General features: G+C 41.0%; 2 protein-coding genes across 3 annotated transcripts; one reads left to right on the plus strand and one right to left on the minus strand.

The window, feature by feature from the left end:
* Positions 1–759: 759 nt before the first annotated feature.
* Positions 760–11,369, plus strand: edaradd (EDAR-associated death domain). The gene is made up of 6 exons (XM_027032483.3): positions 760–1,258; positions 4,340–4,401; positions 4,967–5,015; positions 8,040–8,110; positions 8,722–8,773; positions 9,008–11,369. The coding sequence occupies exons 1-6, from the start codon at positions 1,210–1,212 to the stop codon at positions 9,394–9,396; spliced, it is 672 nt and encodes a 223-aa protein (XP_026888284.2). The 5' UTR covers positions 760–1,209; the 3' UTR covers positions 9,397–11,369.
* Positions 11,370–11,497: 128 nt separating this feature from the next.
* On the minus strand, positions 11,498–19,997 carry LOC145659454 (uncharacterized). 2 transcript variants are annotated; one of them, XM_081722160.1, is made up of 6 exons: positions 19,843–19,993; positions 17,832–17,896; positions 16,629–16,684; positions 16,316–16,382; positions 15,881–16,014; positions 11,498–15,440 (listed from the first exon to the last, which is right to left on the minus strand). In XM_081722160.1, the coding sequence occupies exons 3-6, from the start codon at positions 16,629–16,631 to the stop codon at positions 12,087–12,089; spliced, it is 3,558 nt and encodes a 1,185-aa protein (XP_081578286.1). In that variant the 5' UTR covers positions 16,632–16,684; positions 17,832–17,896; positions 19,843–19,993; the 3' UTR covers positions 11,498–12,086. The 2 variants fall into 2 exon arrangements, with proteins under 2 accessions (XP_081578286.1, XP_081578285.1); XM_081722159.1 differs by lacking the exon at positions 17,832–17,896 and having other exon boundaries at positions 19,843–19,997.
* Positions 19,998–20,672: the final 675 nt, after the last annotated feature.

Here is a 20,672-nt window from a genome sequence, read left to right on the forward strand (position 1 = left end):
GACAGATGTAACGGATAGAGTCCGTTACACTTTACTTACATTGTTGTACTTTATATACGTTGAGGAGTTTATATGTCGATTTTTGAATTATGTAAAGGTAACAAATATTATGTCTGCTTCTGGTGTTTGATCCTGTAATCGGATCTTGCGTCTACCTCTTCTGAGGAATTTGTCTCCTCTTTCCACCTTTTTAATGTTATTTTTTGCGGATGCAAACATTGACGTATAAATCCAGATTTGAATATTTTCATTAAATATACGCAGAAATAGGTTAAATCCAGTTCATATCGCTGTCTGGAATTTCTGAAATTAGAGGTTCATTCTCAGTTAAGAATTAGTGACGATCGCGTCTATATGCAGTCTGCATTTAGTTATATATGCATTTAGTTATATATATATATATATATATATATACTGCAGGGGTTATAGAACTAAATGTCACTAAATGCAGGGGTTATAGAACTAAATCACTAAATGCAGGGGTTATAGAACTAAATGTCACTAAATGCCTATATATATATATATATATATATATATATACTGCAGGGGTTATAGAACTAAATGTCACTAAATGCAGGGGTTATAGAACTAAATCACTAAATGCAGGGGTTATAGAACTAAATGTCACTAAATGCCTATATATATATATATATAGAACTAAATGCCTATATATAACCCCTGCAGTTGGGTTCGTTGAAAGCAGCTGCACACACTCTGGAATGTCATGCTCTAGTTTTGGTTTGATGCCCATTTCGGACCTTCGCTTCTGGGAACCACCTCAGTTTCCGCCACAACAGAACGGAGGAGTAATAACTTCCTTTTTTCGTGCATGTTCAGTTCTCCAGTATGCTCCTGCGTGCGTGAGTAAGTAGAAGTAGTCGTGTTGTGCGCATGCAGGTGACCGTGACCGTAAGGCTACCGGGGCTCGCGACTCTCCGGGTTTGACTTCTCCACACGGGCTTTAAAACACACACACTTTGGCATCACACACGTTGGTTGTATCATTTGCGAACTTCGAATTTCAGCATATTCGACCTCAGACGAAATACGTGAAGCTCGTGGCAAGTCTGGGGCGAATATTTGGAGATTTCCGTGATCTTCCCTACCCTTCGTGTCATCGCGCGCCGCGCCGGTCACGGAGTGAAGGACTCACCCGCGCGCTCCCATGTCGGCGGGGCTTTGCATCCTCGTGTAACGGACACCTAGTATATGTTCGGCACAAATATGACCAGTCTGAAGATATGCAACAAGCTATTTGGTAAGTAACCTAAACTCCTGCACGTTCTCTGCACATCTGGGAACCTCCCGTTTTTATTGTTAAAACATATTCTGCTGTTATTGTGAATCGGTAGATATTACAGCGAGTGGTGGTTCCAGTCTCCACAAATAATTCAGTTCTTTTGATAATGCTTTTTTGTTAAAACTCATATAAAATGGACTGGCCTGTACTCGGTGTTTTAACAGACTGTGCTCTGTTAAAGGTGTTTTGTTTGTGTTTGTGGACATGAGTCTTGCACTCTACAGTCGACTCTCCTTCCTTAACAAGTCAACTGTTGGACCTCTAACACACACTGTTAAGATGGACCGTGTTTGGGGAAACCTGACTGTACCGGGCATTTCAGAACCACGAGAAAAGCCACACAATGCAAAATTAGATGACGTAACGGTTTAATTCTTTGTGTAGTTTTTGTGTATGAACAAAAGTGTTAGTGTTCCATTATCAAGAACGCCACTGGCTCTGCGCGTGAAAGTACCAATTCTGTAGATGCACATCGACGGGTGGCCAGCTCGTGGGCCTAACTGTAACCCACCCAGGCAAAGGGCAGCCCCGCAGCAATGTGTTCTGATGTGGGTTACATTTCATCTCTTCAAGTTCATCCAGAACAAGTAGCGACACGCTCATCACATTCCCTCTGCTGAACAGAAACAATGTCGAGCTGATTTAAGAGTCTCCAGGCTAGCGCGCAGGGGAAAGTAAGAAAGTAAATCCCTTCTTCGGGATAAAAAAGGTCCTTACAGAATCTGTTGTTCTTTTTTTACATCAAAAAAGGAGCTGGAGTAAAAGATTCTTGTAACACTGCCGCTGTATGGACATGTTCTCTGTAGCCTCAGCACTGCGTGTTTCATCCTCTTCACATGTCTTGTGAACACACTCTCTGTATATGGTGGTGTGTCTCTCTTCTCTTTCCTGTTTCGGAGGTTAGGCCTACAGGGACATTTCTGCCCTGGTTTAGTGTTCATGTTTCATATCTTAACCTCTGTGGTTGCTGCAGCCTGATTTTGACATCTGCTAATTGAACCACCAGGAGTCCTCCGGACCCTGGCTGTCACTAGTCAAGCCTGTGTTTCGTCATTTTTGGAGTTGTGTTTTGTTTGCTTTGATCAAAGACAGGACATACTGAGAGAGCTGTCGGAGGTGTACTTGGTGTTTTGTGCTGATCGCTCAGAGTCCTAGAAGCTTGTTGAAAAAATTCTGACGTGCTTGAAGAAGAGAGATGAAGCTGAAATACCTGAGTGAAGAATTCTGCTCATTCAGAACATGCCGAACCCCACCCCTCATTCAGAACACTCCCAACCCCACCTAAAACCCCACCGCTCATTTAGAACACCCCCAAACCCCACCTGTCATTCAGAACACTCCCAGCCCCAACCAAAACCCCACCCCTCATTCAGAACACTCCCAACCCCACCCCCAGTCAGAACACCCCCAAACCCCACCCCTTATTCAGAACACTCCCAAGCCCACCCAAAACCCCACCCCTCATTCAGAACACCCATAAACCCCACCCAAAACCCCACCCCTCATTCAGAACACGCCCAACCCCACCCTCAATCAGAATGCTATGGCAGTTATTTCTAAGGAAAACTGATGAATCTTCTGTTTCTGTGACATTAGAATATGAAAATCATACTCTAAGATAGGACAACAGTCATTTCAACTTCCCCACTTGACCAGAGATATTAATAAACTCACTGCACCATCTCACTGTTATTGTAGAGTTTCAGGGTTTTTAAATATTTAATGATTCCAAAAGACTACATTCACCACTCAAAGTGACTCATATCTGTGGGAGAAGCTACTTCAGTCTTGGTGGGGTTTGAGCTATTATACAGATATCACATATGAGATGTATCACATTAACATTAAATAGGACATGCTATGTTTTAAGATTGGAATTGAATAGAGAATTAAATTGCTGGACATGTGAGTGTTCCCAAGTGTGTAGCAAGTGTGGAACAAGTGTGGAAAATGTGAAGGTTGCGTGTGGAAAGATTGAGGAACCAGCTGTGGAAGATGCGAGAGCTTGAGTGGGTTTGTAGATGATCAGAAGATAAGACAGATCAGTCTGATTTCCAAATGTGTGAGGTACTTTACAGGAAGTTTCGTTAATATTTCTGAAGATAAGGTGTAATGAGTGAATGATATCTAGTTTTTCTGACCATCTTGAAGGGAAGATGAGGTTATGCAGAGAGAGAGAGAGAGAGAGAGACAGACATGTATGGTCAGATTTTAGCAATGGTACGCTGGTGGAAAAAAAAAGATGTACCAACATAGCCAACATGAGCGCAAAGTGAGAGCGTTACATCAAGGATGATGTGTGCTCAGGTTCTTTACTAATGTCATTCGTGTAACACTGAACAGATGCCCTGTATTTTTTAGCAGTATCGCAGTTCAAACCACTCACACGCTCTTTGGTTCCTCCGTGGGGGTAGGCTAGGAGGTCCAGGGACGCAAAATAAATAAATAATGAATAAATAAACATTTAGAGATGTTGCTGTAGACACGTTCAGTTCTCAGTGCACTGGGGCACTGCAGTCCTAGTGGTGGGAGGTTGGAAATGATGCCGTGAACTTCACGTTCATGGCTGGATGCCTTTAGTAGCGCTGCTACACACAGACAGGGGAAACTCTGACACAGTGAGACGCTTAAAAAAGACACAGGCAAGGCAACAGCAGTAGCTGTCATCAAAGTGGAACATAATCTGCGTGTATTTACAGGTGCCTCACGATAATTAGGCAGTGAGGTCATTATACGTGGCAAAGCCACGCAACACGGAGAAACATTGTGTCCCTGCAGGAGCTCAGGGTGGAAGTTTGCATAGAGCACATCTTTAGACCTTTTAAAACGGGTGACTGACATGTGAAACCCTCCCGCTCATTCCACTTTAGCAGAAATGCATGCGGCGTGCGCTCCCAATGGGGCAGGGTATAGCTGAACCACACCATACCACGAACAGATATCGTAATGCCTGTGTGTGGGCGTGTGGGTGCATGTGCATTCCTTCTTCTCTCGCGTTATTATTGCTGTGTCAGTTGCTGAGTGGTGTTGTGTGTTTAGTAGGGAGGATGGCCTCTGAACCAGTTGAGGATACAGATCCCAGCAGTTTCATAACTGACATGGTAAGTTATTTTCTTTCACTAACCTAACAACCTTACATCTTCTACCTTATAGCCATGTATCATTTACTGCTACTGATGTACAGCTATTTATATAAATACGCACATTCATTTTCACTCATCTGATGCAAATTACAGATCATATGGGTAGAGTGCAGAAGAGGAAATGTGATAAATGTCTCATCTACTACACAGAATGTCCTAATGTTTTAGATTATTACTCACCCGGCCACAAAGCAGATCGACATTTTCAGTGTTTAAGAGCATTAAAACGTGCCAGGTGTCCCGTATTAAAATGGAGGCACCAGGTCGTCTTTATGCTTGGGGAGCAGGGATGCTCCAGAAGTCGATGTGTCCCAGCATGCCCTGTCTTATTATCCCACACAAGTCTTTCTCTTTCTTCCCCTGGCTGCACTATGAGGCACTATGAGGCACTTATCTGAGATAAAAGAAATGTTGTCTTAGTGTCAGGTTGCTGTGTGCATGTGTGGGGGTGTTTGTTCTTTGTGTAATGTCTCTGATGAATGAAGGTGATGGTTCATGTGTTTTTTTTCTTTCCTCTCTCAAGTCTCAGTCGCTGAAGTCAAACTACCCTGTTCAAGTCACCGACCCACAAGGTACTGACGCCCCTTCTTTCTCTCCACCATGCTGTCTGTTCAATATGACCAACGAGCAGCTCGTATGCATAAAGATGTCAGACTTCCCTTTCAAGCAGCTGTAACAGAGTCGCTCAAACACCAGCCCTGCAAGGCCAGTCGTACTGACGCCGTCTCACAAATAATGAATTTTCGCATACGTCGTGTAATGAGAAACTTCTGAGTATCGATGCGATACTTGTCACATTGAAACACAGAGTATATATGTTAGTGAACAGTTAGTCAGAGGTAAACAGGAACATTCTGAGGAAGCTTTATTGCACTAACTCAAGACTCACTCTTGTGGAATCAGGTTTACCAACTGAGAGTATTTTTTTTCTTTAGCCAGGGACATTCTTGAAGTGACTGAAAAATGATTGAACAGTGAATTGTGAGCACTTGGTACATGTTCCCTGTGTACAGCGAGATGCGTGATCTTAACACACCTATCGTCCAGGCCAGTGTGGATCTGTACGTGGAAATCAAGGACCTCGTTTTTGAAGTTCTTCAAAATAATGTGACATACTTCAAAAAGGACAAATTTTTATTTTCATTCAAGTTTAATTTTTGTTCTGTTGTGACTGCTAAATGCCTACCTAGCTAGTACAGGGTTCGCATGGTAACCCAGTTGTACAGGGTTGGCATGGCATCCTGCAGACTGGCAAGCTGTGAAAACCATTATAACCACCCAAACACCACTATGTTCAGTTCATAGTACAGTTCTTGCTGAAAGGAGGACAGTTTTTACCGAAAGCAGTCCTTAAATGTGACACCAAAGATAAGGATCTTCGTAACACTTTGATAACTCAATTTTTTGGAAACAATAAATTTAGAAATGACTCAGTCAACTTCCTGCTTCCAGAGCTCACTAGATACAGTCAACATCTTAAATAGCTGTCAGTCAGAAACAATCTGATTGGCTGACCTGTGGCATGTGTTTTTGCCCAGATGGTCCAGAAAGGGGGTGGAGTCTAGAGAAGCCTGAGTCATAATGTGACTGTCACTTTCTGTTAAAGGGTTGAGACATACAGCACTTCTTTAAAGGGGATTTAATACTTACCTCAATGTTCCACAGTCTTTTTAATCAAATAAAACGTTAAATATGAATGTAAACATTAAATGTAATTATTTAATGTAAATATAAACGCTAAATGAAACTGCTAAATATAAATGTAAATGTATCGGCACACCAGCCAATTAGCCCTCAGTAGCAGAAGTGTCCTTCTGCCCCAAACCCGTCTGTTGTTTACCCAAAAAAGGCAGAAATATACAAGTCACATTTCTTTGCTATTTTTAGTGTAATGCGTACAGCTACTGTCCAGAACTCAAGTAAGATCCTGACCAAGTGGTGAGAAAATATTTAAATTTTTTGTTCTTATCCATTCACCCACATTCATTTTGGATTCTCACGGGCACCTCTAGTGTCTGACAAACATGGAAGATGTTACAGAGCGTAATTTCTCCTCTCCAGGAATTCTCTGGTCAGGCTTCATTCATTCATTCATTCATTCATTCATTCATTCACTTACTCAAGTATTTTGAGCTGAAAATACTTCTCTGTTTTGTCGTGGCTTTCACTCGAAACATTTTGGCATTGTCAATTTAACAACATATTAAAGCCTCAAACAGCTTCCAAAAAAACATAACAGCAAGAAAAGCAGAACTTGTGCAGGACACTAATGCACTGTGATGTTACAAGCATGCAAATATTTTAGGGATGCCCCTCCCCATCTCTTTACAAGCCTAGACCACGTTACCCCTCCCCCACCCTTTTCTTGGTTGACTCATAATATTACCATAGCAAAAGAAAAACATAAATAAGTGATGAGCTCTGGCATTTAACTGTCCAGTTAGGGCATCCCAGTTACCCCCCCCCCCCCCCTTTTTCTGAATTTCACAGAAAATGTGATGTTTCATCTGTGGTGTCTCAGTGGTGAAGGTACCTGACTTGTAATCAGAAGGTTGCCAGTTCAAGACCCACCACTGCCAGGTTTCCACTGTTGGGCCCCCGAGTAAGACCCTTAACCCTCAATTACTCAAGCTGTGTTCAGTCATAACTGTAAGTGGCTTTGGATAAAAGCGTCAGATAAACGCTCGAAGTGATTTCACCAATAGCTATAGTCTATATTGACCATTTTACTCATCTAATGCAGTTCTACTTGATTGCTTCAATTCCAGAGATAATTAGGAATGCGTAAATCCAGATTATAAATGACTGCTTTTGGTAAACCTATAGTTTATCAGATCTTTTTTCTAATTATTTTATTTTTGTATTAATGTATAATAATTTCATTTATTATTAATGTACTTTTATTATTGCAAAAACCTTGATTAATCTTCTTTATGTAAAATACTTTGAGATTTTGGACTCAAAATGAAAATTGCTGAATAAAGAAAGATTATCATTACACATTTCCCTCAGCCCCAAAGGTAATCACAATATGATTAATGTATTATTAACAGCAATTAATTTAGAATTACAATTAATTTATTATTAACAACATATCCACCAATTAATAGATTCCATTGCACTACATAATTTATAGAGATGAGAACAACCACATCTGTGGTTTACATTCGTACGACCACACACAAAGACAACAAACTTCCGTAATTCAAATACTACATGTTTCCTATTAGCATATAATTTATATAATTGATATTGCCTGAGAAGCCTAATTTAGGATAATAATTTATTGAGGGATAAGTGCTCTTATAACTGTTAGGTCTTGCTTTGAGTACTCTGAGACATCAACACGAAGGCTTAACTCATCATGTAGCACACTCGTGTGACCTTAAAACGATATACGCATGTCTTTATAATTTTGAGGACTCTCAGATAAAAGACATTTGCTTACGTTGTGTCTGGCTGTGACATGCTGTTGTCTCTAGATGTCCATATTGTCATGTATGTTTCTTTATACAAATGGCTGAATTGAATATCTGTTATCAGCTAATGGGAACATGCTTTGTGATCTGGCATATTCTCTGATGTCCTCTCCACAGATAACATAACACTGCAGCTCAGTTCAGTGCCTCCGAGATACCTCAGAACACCCACAGATAGAATCCAACAGGTAGGTGAGACTTTGAGATGATGGCTGTACTCGGGAATAACTCAATATTGCCACTAGTCCACACTGCATCCCTCTGACCTACATATTGATCTTACATATTGCCTTTAATGAGGGCATTGCTTTTAATCCAGAGTTACTGGTCAGAGGTCAGAACAGTTCAGGCAAATTTTCCTAAGGTCTCTGAGCTAACTGTGTACCCTTTATTTTGATTGTAAATGACTGATGTGCTGAAGCAATAAAGCCTTAGCAAGTCTCAGGTGATCTTGCATCACACACTAGCTTCCTGTAGGCAGTTTATTCTTAGAGGCACAAAAACCACCATGCTGTGAGTGGGTTTTTTTCTTTTTGGGTGTTAAGCAAAAGGTTTCGCTTCTTCCATAGCAGTTGTTCTCTGAGTACTGGAATGTGCTACTGTGTTGACTCATGACAGTGACCTTGCTGGTGGTTTCCTCCTAACCTTTCCTGTTGAAGGTGGGGGGATTGGTTTGTGTTTGAATCATTATTCACATGGATATTTTTAGTGTAGCACAGCAGTGATGCGTGATGTGTTTATCTTTCTGGTTTTGTTGTATTGTTTTATAATACATGAAACTCATTTACTTCTCTTCCAGCCTGTTGAAAATGAAGCCAGTGAATTTATCTGTCCAGGATCCATAACTCCAGGTACACACTATCATTTCCATACCTTTTTTTTATAAAGTCTTTGATCAATATACTTTTCTATTATTTGCTTTTTGAAGCCAAGATGATAACACTAGCATATCTCTAGCATGCTCTAATATATCACATGAAGGATTATCAAAGGAGATGAACACAGTATGCCCATCACCTGACTCATAATTACATATTCAGTTAAACACAAAGATTTTCCACCCTTGTTTCTCTTCTTAACCTCAGACTTCACCAAAGACCTCCAGTGCTTGTCCAGTTCTTGTGAAAAGTACCTGTGCTCCGTGCCAGCCCCAAAGATCAGCGACTTGCTGGACGATGAGGACCTGCTGTCGTCTCTGCGTCTGAAGCTGGACACCACCTACTGCACCGTCAAGAACTGGAAGAACTTTGCCAGCCGCTGGGGCATGAGCTACGACGAGCTGATGTTTCTGGAACAGCGGATGCGCGGCTCCGCCCTGCACAGCCCCACACAGGAGTTCCTGTTCCGCTACAGCCAGAAATCGGTCACGGAACTCACCAAGCTCTGCCAACAGTACCAGCGCATCGACGTCCTGAGGCTCCTACAGCAGTGGGTGGAGAACGACTGGCCTTTGCGCTGGAGAAAGTCACACTAGTGAGAGGCATGTGAGGATGACTCCCAGACCGGCTCAGAGAGAGAGAGAGGGAGGGAGGGAGAGAGAGAGAGAGAGGGAGAGAGAGGAGCTGGTCCGTGCTCTTAGGTCCTAGGATGGGATGGGATGTGCAGCGGAACTGGACGGCACTCCAGATGGACACATTCCTGGGATATGTGCTCGCCGGACTTCACGTTGTTTACGTTTGAATAGGGTGCTCACTTTACGTGGTCTGAATTTTTCCTTTTCAAGAGCAGCCACACTTTCCTGTGTGGAACTGGTAGCACGCTGAACTGGTCTGAAGGAACGTAATGCACAGCAGTTTAAACCAGACTGGAGCAGTTTAGCCAAACAAGCTAGCAGTGAATCGTTCCCATCACAGTGACATGAAGTCTGCTGTTTAGAAAAAAGGTCCCATTGGCCTCTTTTCCAAATACCATTTTTAAAAAAGTCCAGGAGAATTCTGCATATTTTGTGTATGTATCTATAAATACATAGATATATCAGCTTTTTCTGTATTCATTAGTGTACAGTCAACAGTCCTATGAGTACATTAATAATATGATCATTTTAATTAATATGGGCATATTAATATTCATTATAATTAATATTCATAAGGTCATGCAAGAGCCCAGCAAAGACTGACACGCCTACACAGTCACAGTCAGACCACTGACTTCAGAATTCAGGAAGGCCTCTAAGAGTGGGGAATTATACTTTACAACTGAGTGTTTTGTGTCTGACAGCCTATTAAGTACAAATCCAAAGCAGACATTCCTAATAAGGTCATCACACACATCTCCAAACAGCAAGGTTTGTTATTTCCTTTCCATCCTTGAGTTTAGCTGTGAACAACTTCCTTTTTCTTGTTTGTTTGTTTTTCTGTTTTTACAAGAGCGTGTCAGTCACATCTTTATTTTAAAGTCCCAGTTTAGGCCTGAGTACCTGTTGTATGTAACTGTGCTAAAGAACCACACATCATACAGGTGAAGGGTTTTTGGATAGAAACCTCCACTGCACACTTCTACAGGTCCGTTTGAGGCTGGAATTAGTTTCCGTTTAGAAACGTCACACATAAACCATGACACAAGAACTATTTTAATAAGTTATCTTAACATTTATCAAAGAATGTCAATGTTTTGCATGATATATGGTGATCTATACATATTTTCGGTGTTCTTTTGATTTGCTTGTTTTTATTTCAGGAGGGTTAGAGGTGGCATTACTGAAACTTTCACAAATAATTGAGAATCTGTTTTGTTTGTTTTTAAAGAAACGTTATAGCTGTTGTTCTGGGCAAATTCATAATTATGGTTAGTTAGAGATTAAAATGTTGAAGGCTAAACTGGGACCACATAGGAGAAATGTATTCGAATCTGATATGAATTATGAATTAGACAACTAATCTAAAGGACTTAAAGCGATCTCTCTGAACTGTGTGGATTTGTATATAATCTTTTATTGTCTGCATGATGACAGAACATGGAGGTGTTACACAGTCTGAGTCAGTTTAAACACTTAAAGATGATTTAAATACTTAGATGGTTTCTGAGCATCTGTAGCCCTTGTCTTGCCCCTATCTAGTCTGAGGACTCTGTAATGAAAACTCTCTGCTCTGTATTTAATGGTTTAATGGAGTGAAATGCACTCAGAACCACTTTTTCCTCGACTAGTTTATGTTTATTTTTTGGTCTTTAAAAGCCTTTTTTGAAGAAGCAGCACTGAACTGACTATGGAAAGAAAGTTGGTCTAAGCTGGGGATGTCCATTAGAGATCCCCAAAGTAATACCGTTTCTAACTTGATTTGAACTGTCATTGATCTTCATTGATATGTAATAAGGTTGAAATCATATGGTGTGTGTGTGTGTGTGTGTGTGTGTGTGTGTGTGTGTGTGTGTGTGTGTGTAAGGGGTTGTGACTGTGTGTGATATTTGCTGTTTTCTACATTCATAAATAAACAACTGATATTAGGCTTTAAGTTGCCATCATTTAAAAATAAAGTCCATGTGACTTATTAAGATTAGGTAAAGATCGATATTATTATATGGTTACCGCTGGGGCAATCGTGTTACAAATGACAAAAAACCAAACATGACTAAACTGCTACCTTAAAAATTAGATTTATTGAAAAAAATATTTATTGCAGTGTTTTTCAAAAATCATTTTTAGGCAGCTACAGAATATTTAAACACTTTAAACTGAGATCTGAGATACAAACATCAGAGTTACGACTGACTGGGTATCATAGTTTCTCAATTAGCAACAATACTCGCTTATATACATTTAAAGTATCTCATGAGGAACATATAAGATCATATAATACATCAGATATTAAATGTGCATGTTCAGGAAAGGGTTTATATTTAGAGGGAAAGGCAGAAATGTTCCTTCACCTTATTAACTTTGTAGAAACACTGCGATTGCTGCAACCTTAATGTAAGCATATTATATAAATGGCCTGTTATACAGTCATGTATTAATTTAAGCTCCACCCACATAAGAACACAAGATTAGGCTTTTGTTTTAAAATATATTTTTGATTTAAACACTGCATAGTGAAACAGAGATCTGATATTCCACACAGAGATTAAGCATTATGTCAAGTTCATTGTCAATTTTTGAATAAAAATCCTTTTCATTGTATTTCTAGTCCTGATCTGTTTTATGGACAGAATAGTTTAGCTTATCTGAGGCTAATGTTCATTAGATCTGGTGGGCAAACAAAGCATGTTGTCGAGACTTAGAGAAATTTTATTTGCCTCACTATCTGGGTTCACTGCGTCATCAGGGTTTGTGAAACCTGGTGAAACTTCAAGGCTTGCCGCCGCCGGCTGTGTCTCCTTCCCAGAGGGCGTGGGGAACTCACTCGCAGAGCGTGCTGTGAACAGCCTCAGCCTTTCTTTTATGTCGACTGGGTGGGTCTGGCCCTTTCTGTTAGCAGGAGATGCAGGTGATGTTTTCAGCACCATCTTAGTCAGGGGCAGTAATCTTTCTGACGGTGGCTCTATAGGGTCACTGTTCAGGTCAGCTGTCCCCGTCATTTGCATCAACATGCCATCAATGCTGTGACTGGGCAGTCTGTGTGTCTTGAACATTGGAATATTTTTTGGAAGTGTCACATTAGCATCGGACTCTTCAACATCAAGCTCTAATGCATCGATGCAGTCTTCACTAGTTCCCTTTGCTCCGTAATTTGACTTGCTGAATGGCCATTTAAACTTAGTTTTAAGAGCATCTGCACTGATGTCTGGAGATCCAGCATCGACAGCAGGTAATCTCACATCCATATTGGCTGTCTCAACTCTGGGTGCAGACATGCTTAGGTTTGGTCCATCAATGTCAGCAAAAACGTCAACATCTGAAGACTTCACTTTTGGACCAGAATATCGGGACATTTTCAATGCTGGAAATGTAAACTTTCCTTTAGGTGCATCGACATCAACAGCTGGAGGCTTCACATCAACCTCAGGACTTTTGAGATCTGCTGTAGGCAAGTTGAACTTGCCATTTAGGGGCTCTGCCTCCACTGTTGGGGCTGAGAGACTGAGGTCCGGACTATTGCTATCAATGTCTGGTGTCTTCACTTTTATAGGTTTGGGCTTTTTGAAATTGAAATCCTCTATTTCAGGAGCCTTGACATCCACATCAGGGACATTCATTTCTGCTTTGGGTGCTTTTATGTTGACATCAGGTGTACTGAGTTCAGCCTTTGGCAGATTTAGGTCAATATCTGGTGCATTCATTTTTCCATCAATCCTGGGAAAAGAGATGTCTGCATCTGCTTTTGCATCTATTTTAGGATCTTTCTTTGTCCCAGAGAAATTCAGTTTGGGCATCTTAAAGTGTGGCCTCTTTAACTTTCCAGAAGGACCATCAATGTCAGCGTCTGGGACTTTCAGATCTACATCTGGGCTCTCAAAGTTTCCTTTTGGCAAGCTCACGTCTACATTTGGGGAAGAAAGATTGAGACCTGGAGTTTTGGCGTCAATGTTAGCGTGTGGAACACCGAATTCAGCATTGGGCAGATCTAAATCTACAGCTGGAGCAGCCATGTATGCATCTGTCCTTGGCACAGAGAGATCCATGTTAGGTGTGCTTTGGTTAAAACCAGGCCCTTTGACATCTGCCCTCATGTCTACTGTTGGTGCCCTTAGGTCTGCATCGGCATTAACCTTAGGGGTTTTAACCTTTGCCCCAGAGAGATTTAATTTTGGCATTTTAAAGTGTGGCGTCTTCAATTTTCCATCTGGGGCTTTTAAATCTACGTCAGGGCCTTTGATGTTTGCTTCTGGAAGGCTCAGGTCCATGTTTGGGGCAGAAACACTGAGGTCAGGCGTTAGGTCTAAATCAGGCCCTCTGATATCTGCGGTGGGTAAGTTCACATCTACATCTGGTGTTTGCAGACTTGTGTCAACTTTTGGTGCTTTTGCTTTTGCAGGGAGTGTAAATTTGGTTTTCTTCAAATGAGGCCCCTTTACTTTTGCAGATGGGGTACCAACATTTGGAGTTTTCAGGTGTGTATCTGCTGTCCAAAGGTCAGAACTGGGGAGGTCTGCATTGACTGTGGGTGCACTGACATCTCCTTTTATTCCAGGTGCTGAGAGGTTTACACCAGAGAACTGGAGTTTGGGTGACTTTACATCTAGGTTTGGCTCATCCATTTCAACTTTGGGCATGTTCACATTTACACCAGGAGATGAGACATCCATCTTTGGTGTATTTATGTCTGCATCTAGATTTGGCCCAGCCACCTTTGGTTTATGCAAGTTTAACTTTCGCATCTTGAGAGTAGGGAACTTGTATTTCTCAGATGATGCATCAACATTTATTTTGGGTGCTTTCAGATCAGCTTCTGGAGTTTCTATGTCTGCTCTGGGTAAAGTCAGATGTACGTCTGGGGCATTGATATCTCCTTTAAATTGTGGGGCAGAGAGGCTTAGGTCAGGTTTAGATACACTAGGATCCATGTCCACATTTGGTCCCTTTATCTTTGCTCCAAATGCAGGCTTCTTAAAATTAGGCCACTTCATTTTGCCAGAGGGAGCTTCAATGTCAATGTCTCGTGTTGGTATGTCTAGACCTGGAGCCTCAATATTCGCATCTGGGAAATCTACATCAAGATTTGGGGTTCTGATGTCTGCATCTACTTTGGGGGCAGATAGATTGAGATCTGGAGTCTTCAAATCTTGGTTAACATCCACTGATGGTCCTTTCAATTTTCCTATTGGTATCTTAAATTTGGGCAGTTTCATTTTACCTGAGGGAGCATTGACGTCAAAATTTGGTGAATCAAAGTCAGGGCCACTGAGATCAGCACTGGGTAAATTCACATTAACATCTGGGGTCCTGACGTCAGCTTTGAGTTCTGGTACAGAGAGGTCACCTTCTGGTGTCTTGATATTTGCACCAACACCCAGTGTCTTGGTTTTTGCCTTTGTGTAATGCCATTTGGGCCATTTTCTTTTCCCTGAGGGAGCTTCGATGTCAGGGACATCTGCCTTCAGGTTTGGGCCTTTGAGTGCCGCTTCTACATTTGTCGCTTTGAGGTCTCCATCAATTTTTGGAACTTTCAGGTTAAAATCTGGGGACTCTAGGTCTGCTTTTACCTCTGGAGTAGATGTTTTCAGTCCCCCCTCTACTTTAGTTTTTTTACTGTGAGAACCAAAGTTTGGCATTTTAAACTTGGGAGGCTTATATGTCAAGCCTGGCTTACCAACCTCAGCAGAGACATTCGGAGAGCTAATTGTTGGAGAAGAAACACTGACATTAGGGGTACTGATGGTGCCGTCTAGATTAGCACCCTTTACATCTGGCCCAGACATGTTGACTTTTGGTAGTCTGAACTTGCCATTCTGCCCCAGACTCAGATCAGGCCTCTCTGGTGTAGAGCTTTTCAGGTCAAGCTGTGGCAGTTCTCCATTGACTGAAGGAGTGGCCAGGTTACCCTTGATGCTTGGGGCATTTAACTTGCCTTTTGGCCCATGGACGTCAAGTGATGGTGCTTGAAGCTTTGGGGCTCCAGCATTCAAAAGTACATCGGCCATCCCCTAAGAGGAAAAAATGAGAGGTGTAAATTAGAGGGGTAGATTAAAGTGGTAGATTAGAGGGGTAAATGGATCATCAGTACACGTTCGGTTTATCATCTTTATTGCTCTGTGCCAGCCAAATTCTAAACAAGTATTAATATAAATACTTGAATTATGTTTGACAGTTTGAACATCGTTTTCTACTTTTTCTTCAAATCCAGTGAGCTGTATTTGTTGTTCCAGTACAACAAAAACTGTGCCACTGTCCACTACAGGCTGCATTGCATATTCTGCATGTACAAGCCGTTGTACAGGCCCCAAGTCCTTCAACTATTGACTACAATGTCTCTTGGGCCAAACATTAGTAAAACTTCTTTGTGACAATAACTGTTGTAAAAAGTGCTGTATAATTAATTTTGACTTTGATTCTCTTTGTGTGGTTTAGCTTTAGAGGTGCTCACCAGTCTGGCATTTAGGTCGGCTTTTGTCTTCAGTTCCAGGTTCTTATCATAACGATGAATGATCTTCAGCAATTCTTCCACTTCATCTTTTCCAAGGTGATCCAAGTGAATTGTGGCAGCGACAATCTGGTCATCTACATAAACCAAAAAGATGCTCAGTAAGTGCGTGCTGTGGACAGTCTTAGCCTTTCTCTGATGTCAGCTAAGTCTGGCCCTCTCCGTCAGAAGGAGATCCAGGTGAGGTTTTCAGCTCCGTCTTATCATCTAGTCTCACTGTAATATTGTGTAATTATCACATGATATTTAGGAGGAATTGATTTTTGAACATAGTCAAACTATGTATTATGTACAGTATATACATTCTATTGTATTACAGTGTTCAGAACTTTGTCTTTCACATGTTTAAGTGTCGCAGGATTTGAACACCCAGCGTACCTCCTTCCGCCAGCCCCAACAACCCGTGAGTGTCTGGGACATTTACACTACCACCAAATGCCCCGTTCTGGAAAAGGTAGATAATACAAAGCAGAATGAAATGTTAAAAAAATACCACAAAAAATATTTCCACAAATTTTTTTTATTTAAAATCATGTTGATTAATCTCTATATTAATATATTCGACTTTTATTATCAAACTTGTATACTAAATCATATCATACTTCACTTGTATCACCAAATAGACGTAAGATACCTGCAAATGAATTAGAAGAGAATAAAGATAATTTATTTTCCAAAAGAATCTACTTACCATTATGTTAAGCTGTGATTACAGCTGCATATCACAAAGAACAATCCTGAAATGATCTGTCAAAAATAAAATACAAGCCTGTTCAATTACGTTTGAATCAAAATTTTATGTAGTTCCAGAATATCATTTGGGTGCTGTTTCAACTGTTGATTGTTAAGCTCAAGGATGTAATGCACTTTAACCTAAACCTAAACCTAAACCTAAACCTAAACCTAGCCCCAGCCCTAACCCTAGTAAAAACTGCTTATTTTGATGGGATTCTGACTCAAGATCAGTGTGTGGCCTAAATCATTCATGGTTGAGTTCTCACAACAGCTGTAGTGTGCAGTGGTGTCTCAGACTAGTAATCAGGGATACTGGACTAGTAATCAGAAGGTTGCCAGTTCAGGTCCCGCCACTGTTGGGCCCATGAACAAGACCCTTAAACCCTCAATTACTCAAGTTGTACTCAGTCATAACTGTAAGTCGCTTTAGATGAAAGCATCAGATAAAATGCCAGGAGGGAAAAACCCTCAACGTGCACAAAGCAGATGATGTATATATGGCTCTGATGACATGCAGTTTCCCTTTTTGCCAAATGGTCACAGAGGTGTGCAACACTGTGTCATTTCTGTACAGACAGTGTGAGCCGCACGTTCTAGATATTTAAGTATAAACCCATCCCAGAACTAATGAAATCAGCAGGGTTTCTTTGTTTCTAAATCTAAATTCTTATTCTAAGACCAGAAAGCTGTTTGTACATATGTGGTCTGGATGGGTGTGATAGAACCAGAGATGACTGTTTCTGCAGCTACCAGAAAAGGGAAGGCTTCAAAATATCACGTCTGTAAGAGGCTATATGTGAGGGTCATGTCTGTAAGAGGCTATACTTTAGGGTCATGTCTGTAAGAGGCTATACTTTAGGGTCATGTCTGTAAGAGGCTATACTTTAGGCTCACATCTGTAAGAGGCTATACTTTAGGGTCACATCTGTAAGAGGCTATGTGTAAGGGTTACATCTGTAAGAGGCTATACTTTTGGGTCACGTCTGTAAGAGGCTACATGTGAGGGTCACGTCTGTAGAGAGGCTACATGTGAGGCTCACATCTGTAAGAGGCTATATGTGAGGGTCACGTCTGTAGAGAGGTCTGAAGCTAGAGCAGTAAGTTTTATTAAGGTTATTTAAATGAGGGTACGCAGGATGAGGATGCGGGTGAGAGCAACCTGTGATACACGAGGTTAACTCAGCCACAGGGAGTAATACTAGATTCTCTCTTAATGCTGCACACCTGTAACACACACACACACACACACACACACACACACACACACACACACACACATATATATATATATATATATATATATATATATATATATATATATATATATATGCTAAAGTGCACCTCCCTGTGAAGCTGTGAGGTGACCCTCAGGGTTTCCCCTTTACTGCTACAAAAAAATAAAACAAAACACCATATCTACCATCTTCACTAATTACTCATATCGAGCTCTCAGCAGCCTACTGCAAGTTTACCGGTGCTGATTTCGTATCCGGTTTCAGAGGAATCTCCACAGGTTTGAGTTTTCCCTACACACGTACAGGCTGACATATGTGTACATGTAGCTCACATCCTTCAGTAAGCATGGCATTTGTTGCTTAGCTCTAGGGAGCACACACATTAGCTCACTAGCAAATTAGCCACACCTTGATTTAAATATTAGGGAGGAGATAAGCGAACCAACACTGCAGTGGAGACACACCTGTACATCCCTTAAGTGAACTGGAAATGGATTAAAACCAAACCCATTCTCATTCTGTAGACATTGTTCTAGTTGTCTCCATGACAAATAACTTTATTTAAACCCTCTGGCTTCTTGCCAGAGGAGCTTTTGGACCCATTAATTATGCATGCGTGTATAGAGATGGACCAGCTCATGCCAGTGGAATGTCGGCCATGATGCTGGGTTTGGAGTGAATGCAAGAAAACCAGTCCGTTCAGATGAGTAAAGATTAGTATGTGGTCCTACTGGATACCCCCCCCCCCCCCCCCAGCTCATCTTCACACATTTTCAGTCAAGCCTTTCTTCACCTTTAACAAGTAGGATCAGGCTGCTATTGGATTAACAGTCTCCTCTGAGCAACGCTCCTTTCTGTTCTGTGACAGATTACCACCACAAAAAAAACAACAACTGATAAATAATCAGTTTCTGATTCTAATCCAAACACTTTCATCACCGCAACTCAAAACAAGTTAACTTCAAAAGCCACACAGTAAATCCCAACGTGGAATGAAACTGCAGGTGTTATTTTGACACTGATTGTGATTGTTATTGCATTTGATGTCATTTTTTGTCACTACAAATGCATTAAAACAAAGCAACAGCACAGCAAGGCCGCACCTACTCCAACCAACGGTGCTCATGTCCCGTGTCCTCTGGTACTGAGCCTCTGTACTGTTGGGCCTTTACTGGACAATGCAGGAAGATAGTTAACTATCCCAGGAATGTTTCAAACACTTTGATGGTACTTCTTAGTAAGATAGCCATCTTATAGTGAGATATGAAGTGACACAGGACACTCCCTCTGCAAAAGGGATTTTCATGGTACATAGCTGGTTAGAAAATGCCCTCCTAACTGAGGGCTTGATTCAGAAAAACATCTCTAACAACTCGTTAGTGCATGTGTTGTAATATTATCAAGCTACACATTTATGGGAAAACACCTGAAGCTCAGAAGTTTAGGCCAAAAAAACAATAAAAAAAACACCACCACCAGCATTAAAAATGAAAGAACATGTGAATGTAAAGACCACTCAGCAAGACAACACTGCTATTCAACACCAGATATTTTCAGTTCAAAAAGTGTGTACATCCAAAGATCTATCGCAATAAATGGAGGGTTTTATTTTATTTTATTTTTTTTGTACAGTGAAATATTTACTTGAGAAATTAAACAGAGATCAAAGAAAACAGCATCAATTTCCAGAATTACTCCATCTTATAACACACTTAAATGGCAGCATACCAAACATGGTCAGGATCATTTCATCTGCTCCCAAACCACACGCTGCCAAGAAATAATCGAGATGCTTAAAACACCCAAAGAGGAATTCCTCATGTTTACATGTTTTATTGTCCTTTGCACTTGTGCTTCTTTTATGTTCTTTTTCGTAACTGTAAGATGTACGCAGATGAACGCAGACTTTAACGGCGCAGTGAGAGAGAGTCTTACCTGCTGGGGCTGATGGGAGAGCTCAGCTTTCTGATGCAGCTGTAGATTTTCTTCACAAAGCTCCTGGCAAATCTGCTGTCTTTGCTCCAGTGCTCAGTAATACAGCTTCTGATAGATAAATGTAACCTGAGTAACCAAACAGGTTGTGCAAAGGACCCACCCGTCGCTCTGCCTGTAGTCTGAAGGACTGTAGAGTCAGGTGTACCGAAACCTGGCAGGGGGCAGAGAAGAGAGAGAGAGAGAGGGAGTGAGAGAGGGAGTGAGAGAGAGAGAGAGAGAGAGAGAGAGAGACAGAGACAGACTCTAACAGGCTTTACAAGGTTTCTTTAATGACTCATACTTTTGGCACTTAGCAACACTCATTCATGCTCGATTGCGTGCATCAGAACGGATGACACTACCGGCACCGTGACATAGTCCACTGGCATCTTGAAATGTCTTTAGTGCTGTCATGGCTGTCATGGCTCCCAGAAAAATAGAGACAAAAGTGTAAAATATCTGAACATTTTGCTAAATGAATTAACTTCAGCACAGTTGTATGTTGGATAAAAAAGGCAAAATATGTGCAAGAAATCACAAAGTGATGGCTAACAAAAACACAAGAATGCTTTCATGTTTATTATTTGTAGTAGTCATGTTGTTCTGAATAATAAGCTACAAACATTGAACAGGTCTTTGAGTTTCAGTAGGTTTCATACATAAAGAATATAGTGACACTTACCAAATGTATGTCATAAACAAAACTGAATGCAATGTTTTAAGGAGCTGGAAATTTGTTTTAAATACTGTCAGTGGTTTTTTCACTTTTTCCTTTGTTTGGGTGAGGGTTG

This window comes from Electrophorus electricus, chromosome 10, assembly GCF_041902795.1.
Source record: "Electrophorus electricus isolate QZ-2024a chromosome 10, ASM4190279v1, whole genome shotgun sequence".
Lineage (NCBI taxonomy): Eukaryota > Metazoa > Chordata > Actinopteri > Gymnotiformes > Gymnotidae > Electrophorus > Electrophorus electricus.

Coding starts and splice junctions, on each gene's coding strand:
- LOC145659454 (XM_081722159.1), bottom strand. Junction 16,015..16,315: donor GTTGGGGCTGGCGGAAGGAG/GTACGCTGGGTG, acceptor TGGTTTATGTAG/ATGACCAGATTGTCGCTGCC. Junction 15,441..15,880: donor CCGACCTAAATGCCAGACTG/GTGAGCACCTCT, acceptor TTTTCCTCTTAG/GGGATGGCCGATGTACTTTT.
- edaradd (XM_027032483.3), top strand. CDS start 1,210: ATGTTCGGCACAAATATGACCAGTCTGAAGATATGCAACAAGCTATTT. Junction 8,111..8,721: donor CCACAGATAGAATCCAACAG/GTAGGTGAGACT, acceptor CTTCTCTTCCAG/CCTGTTGAAAATGAAGCCAG. Junction 8,774..9,007: donor TCCAGGATCCATAACTCCAG/GTACACACTATC, acceptor TCTTAACCTCAG/ACTTCACCAAAGACCTCCAG.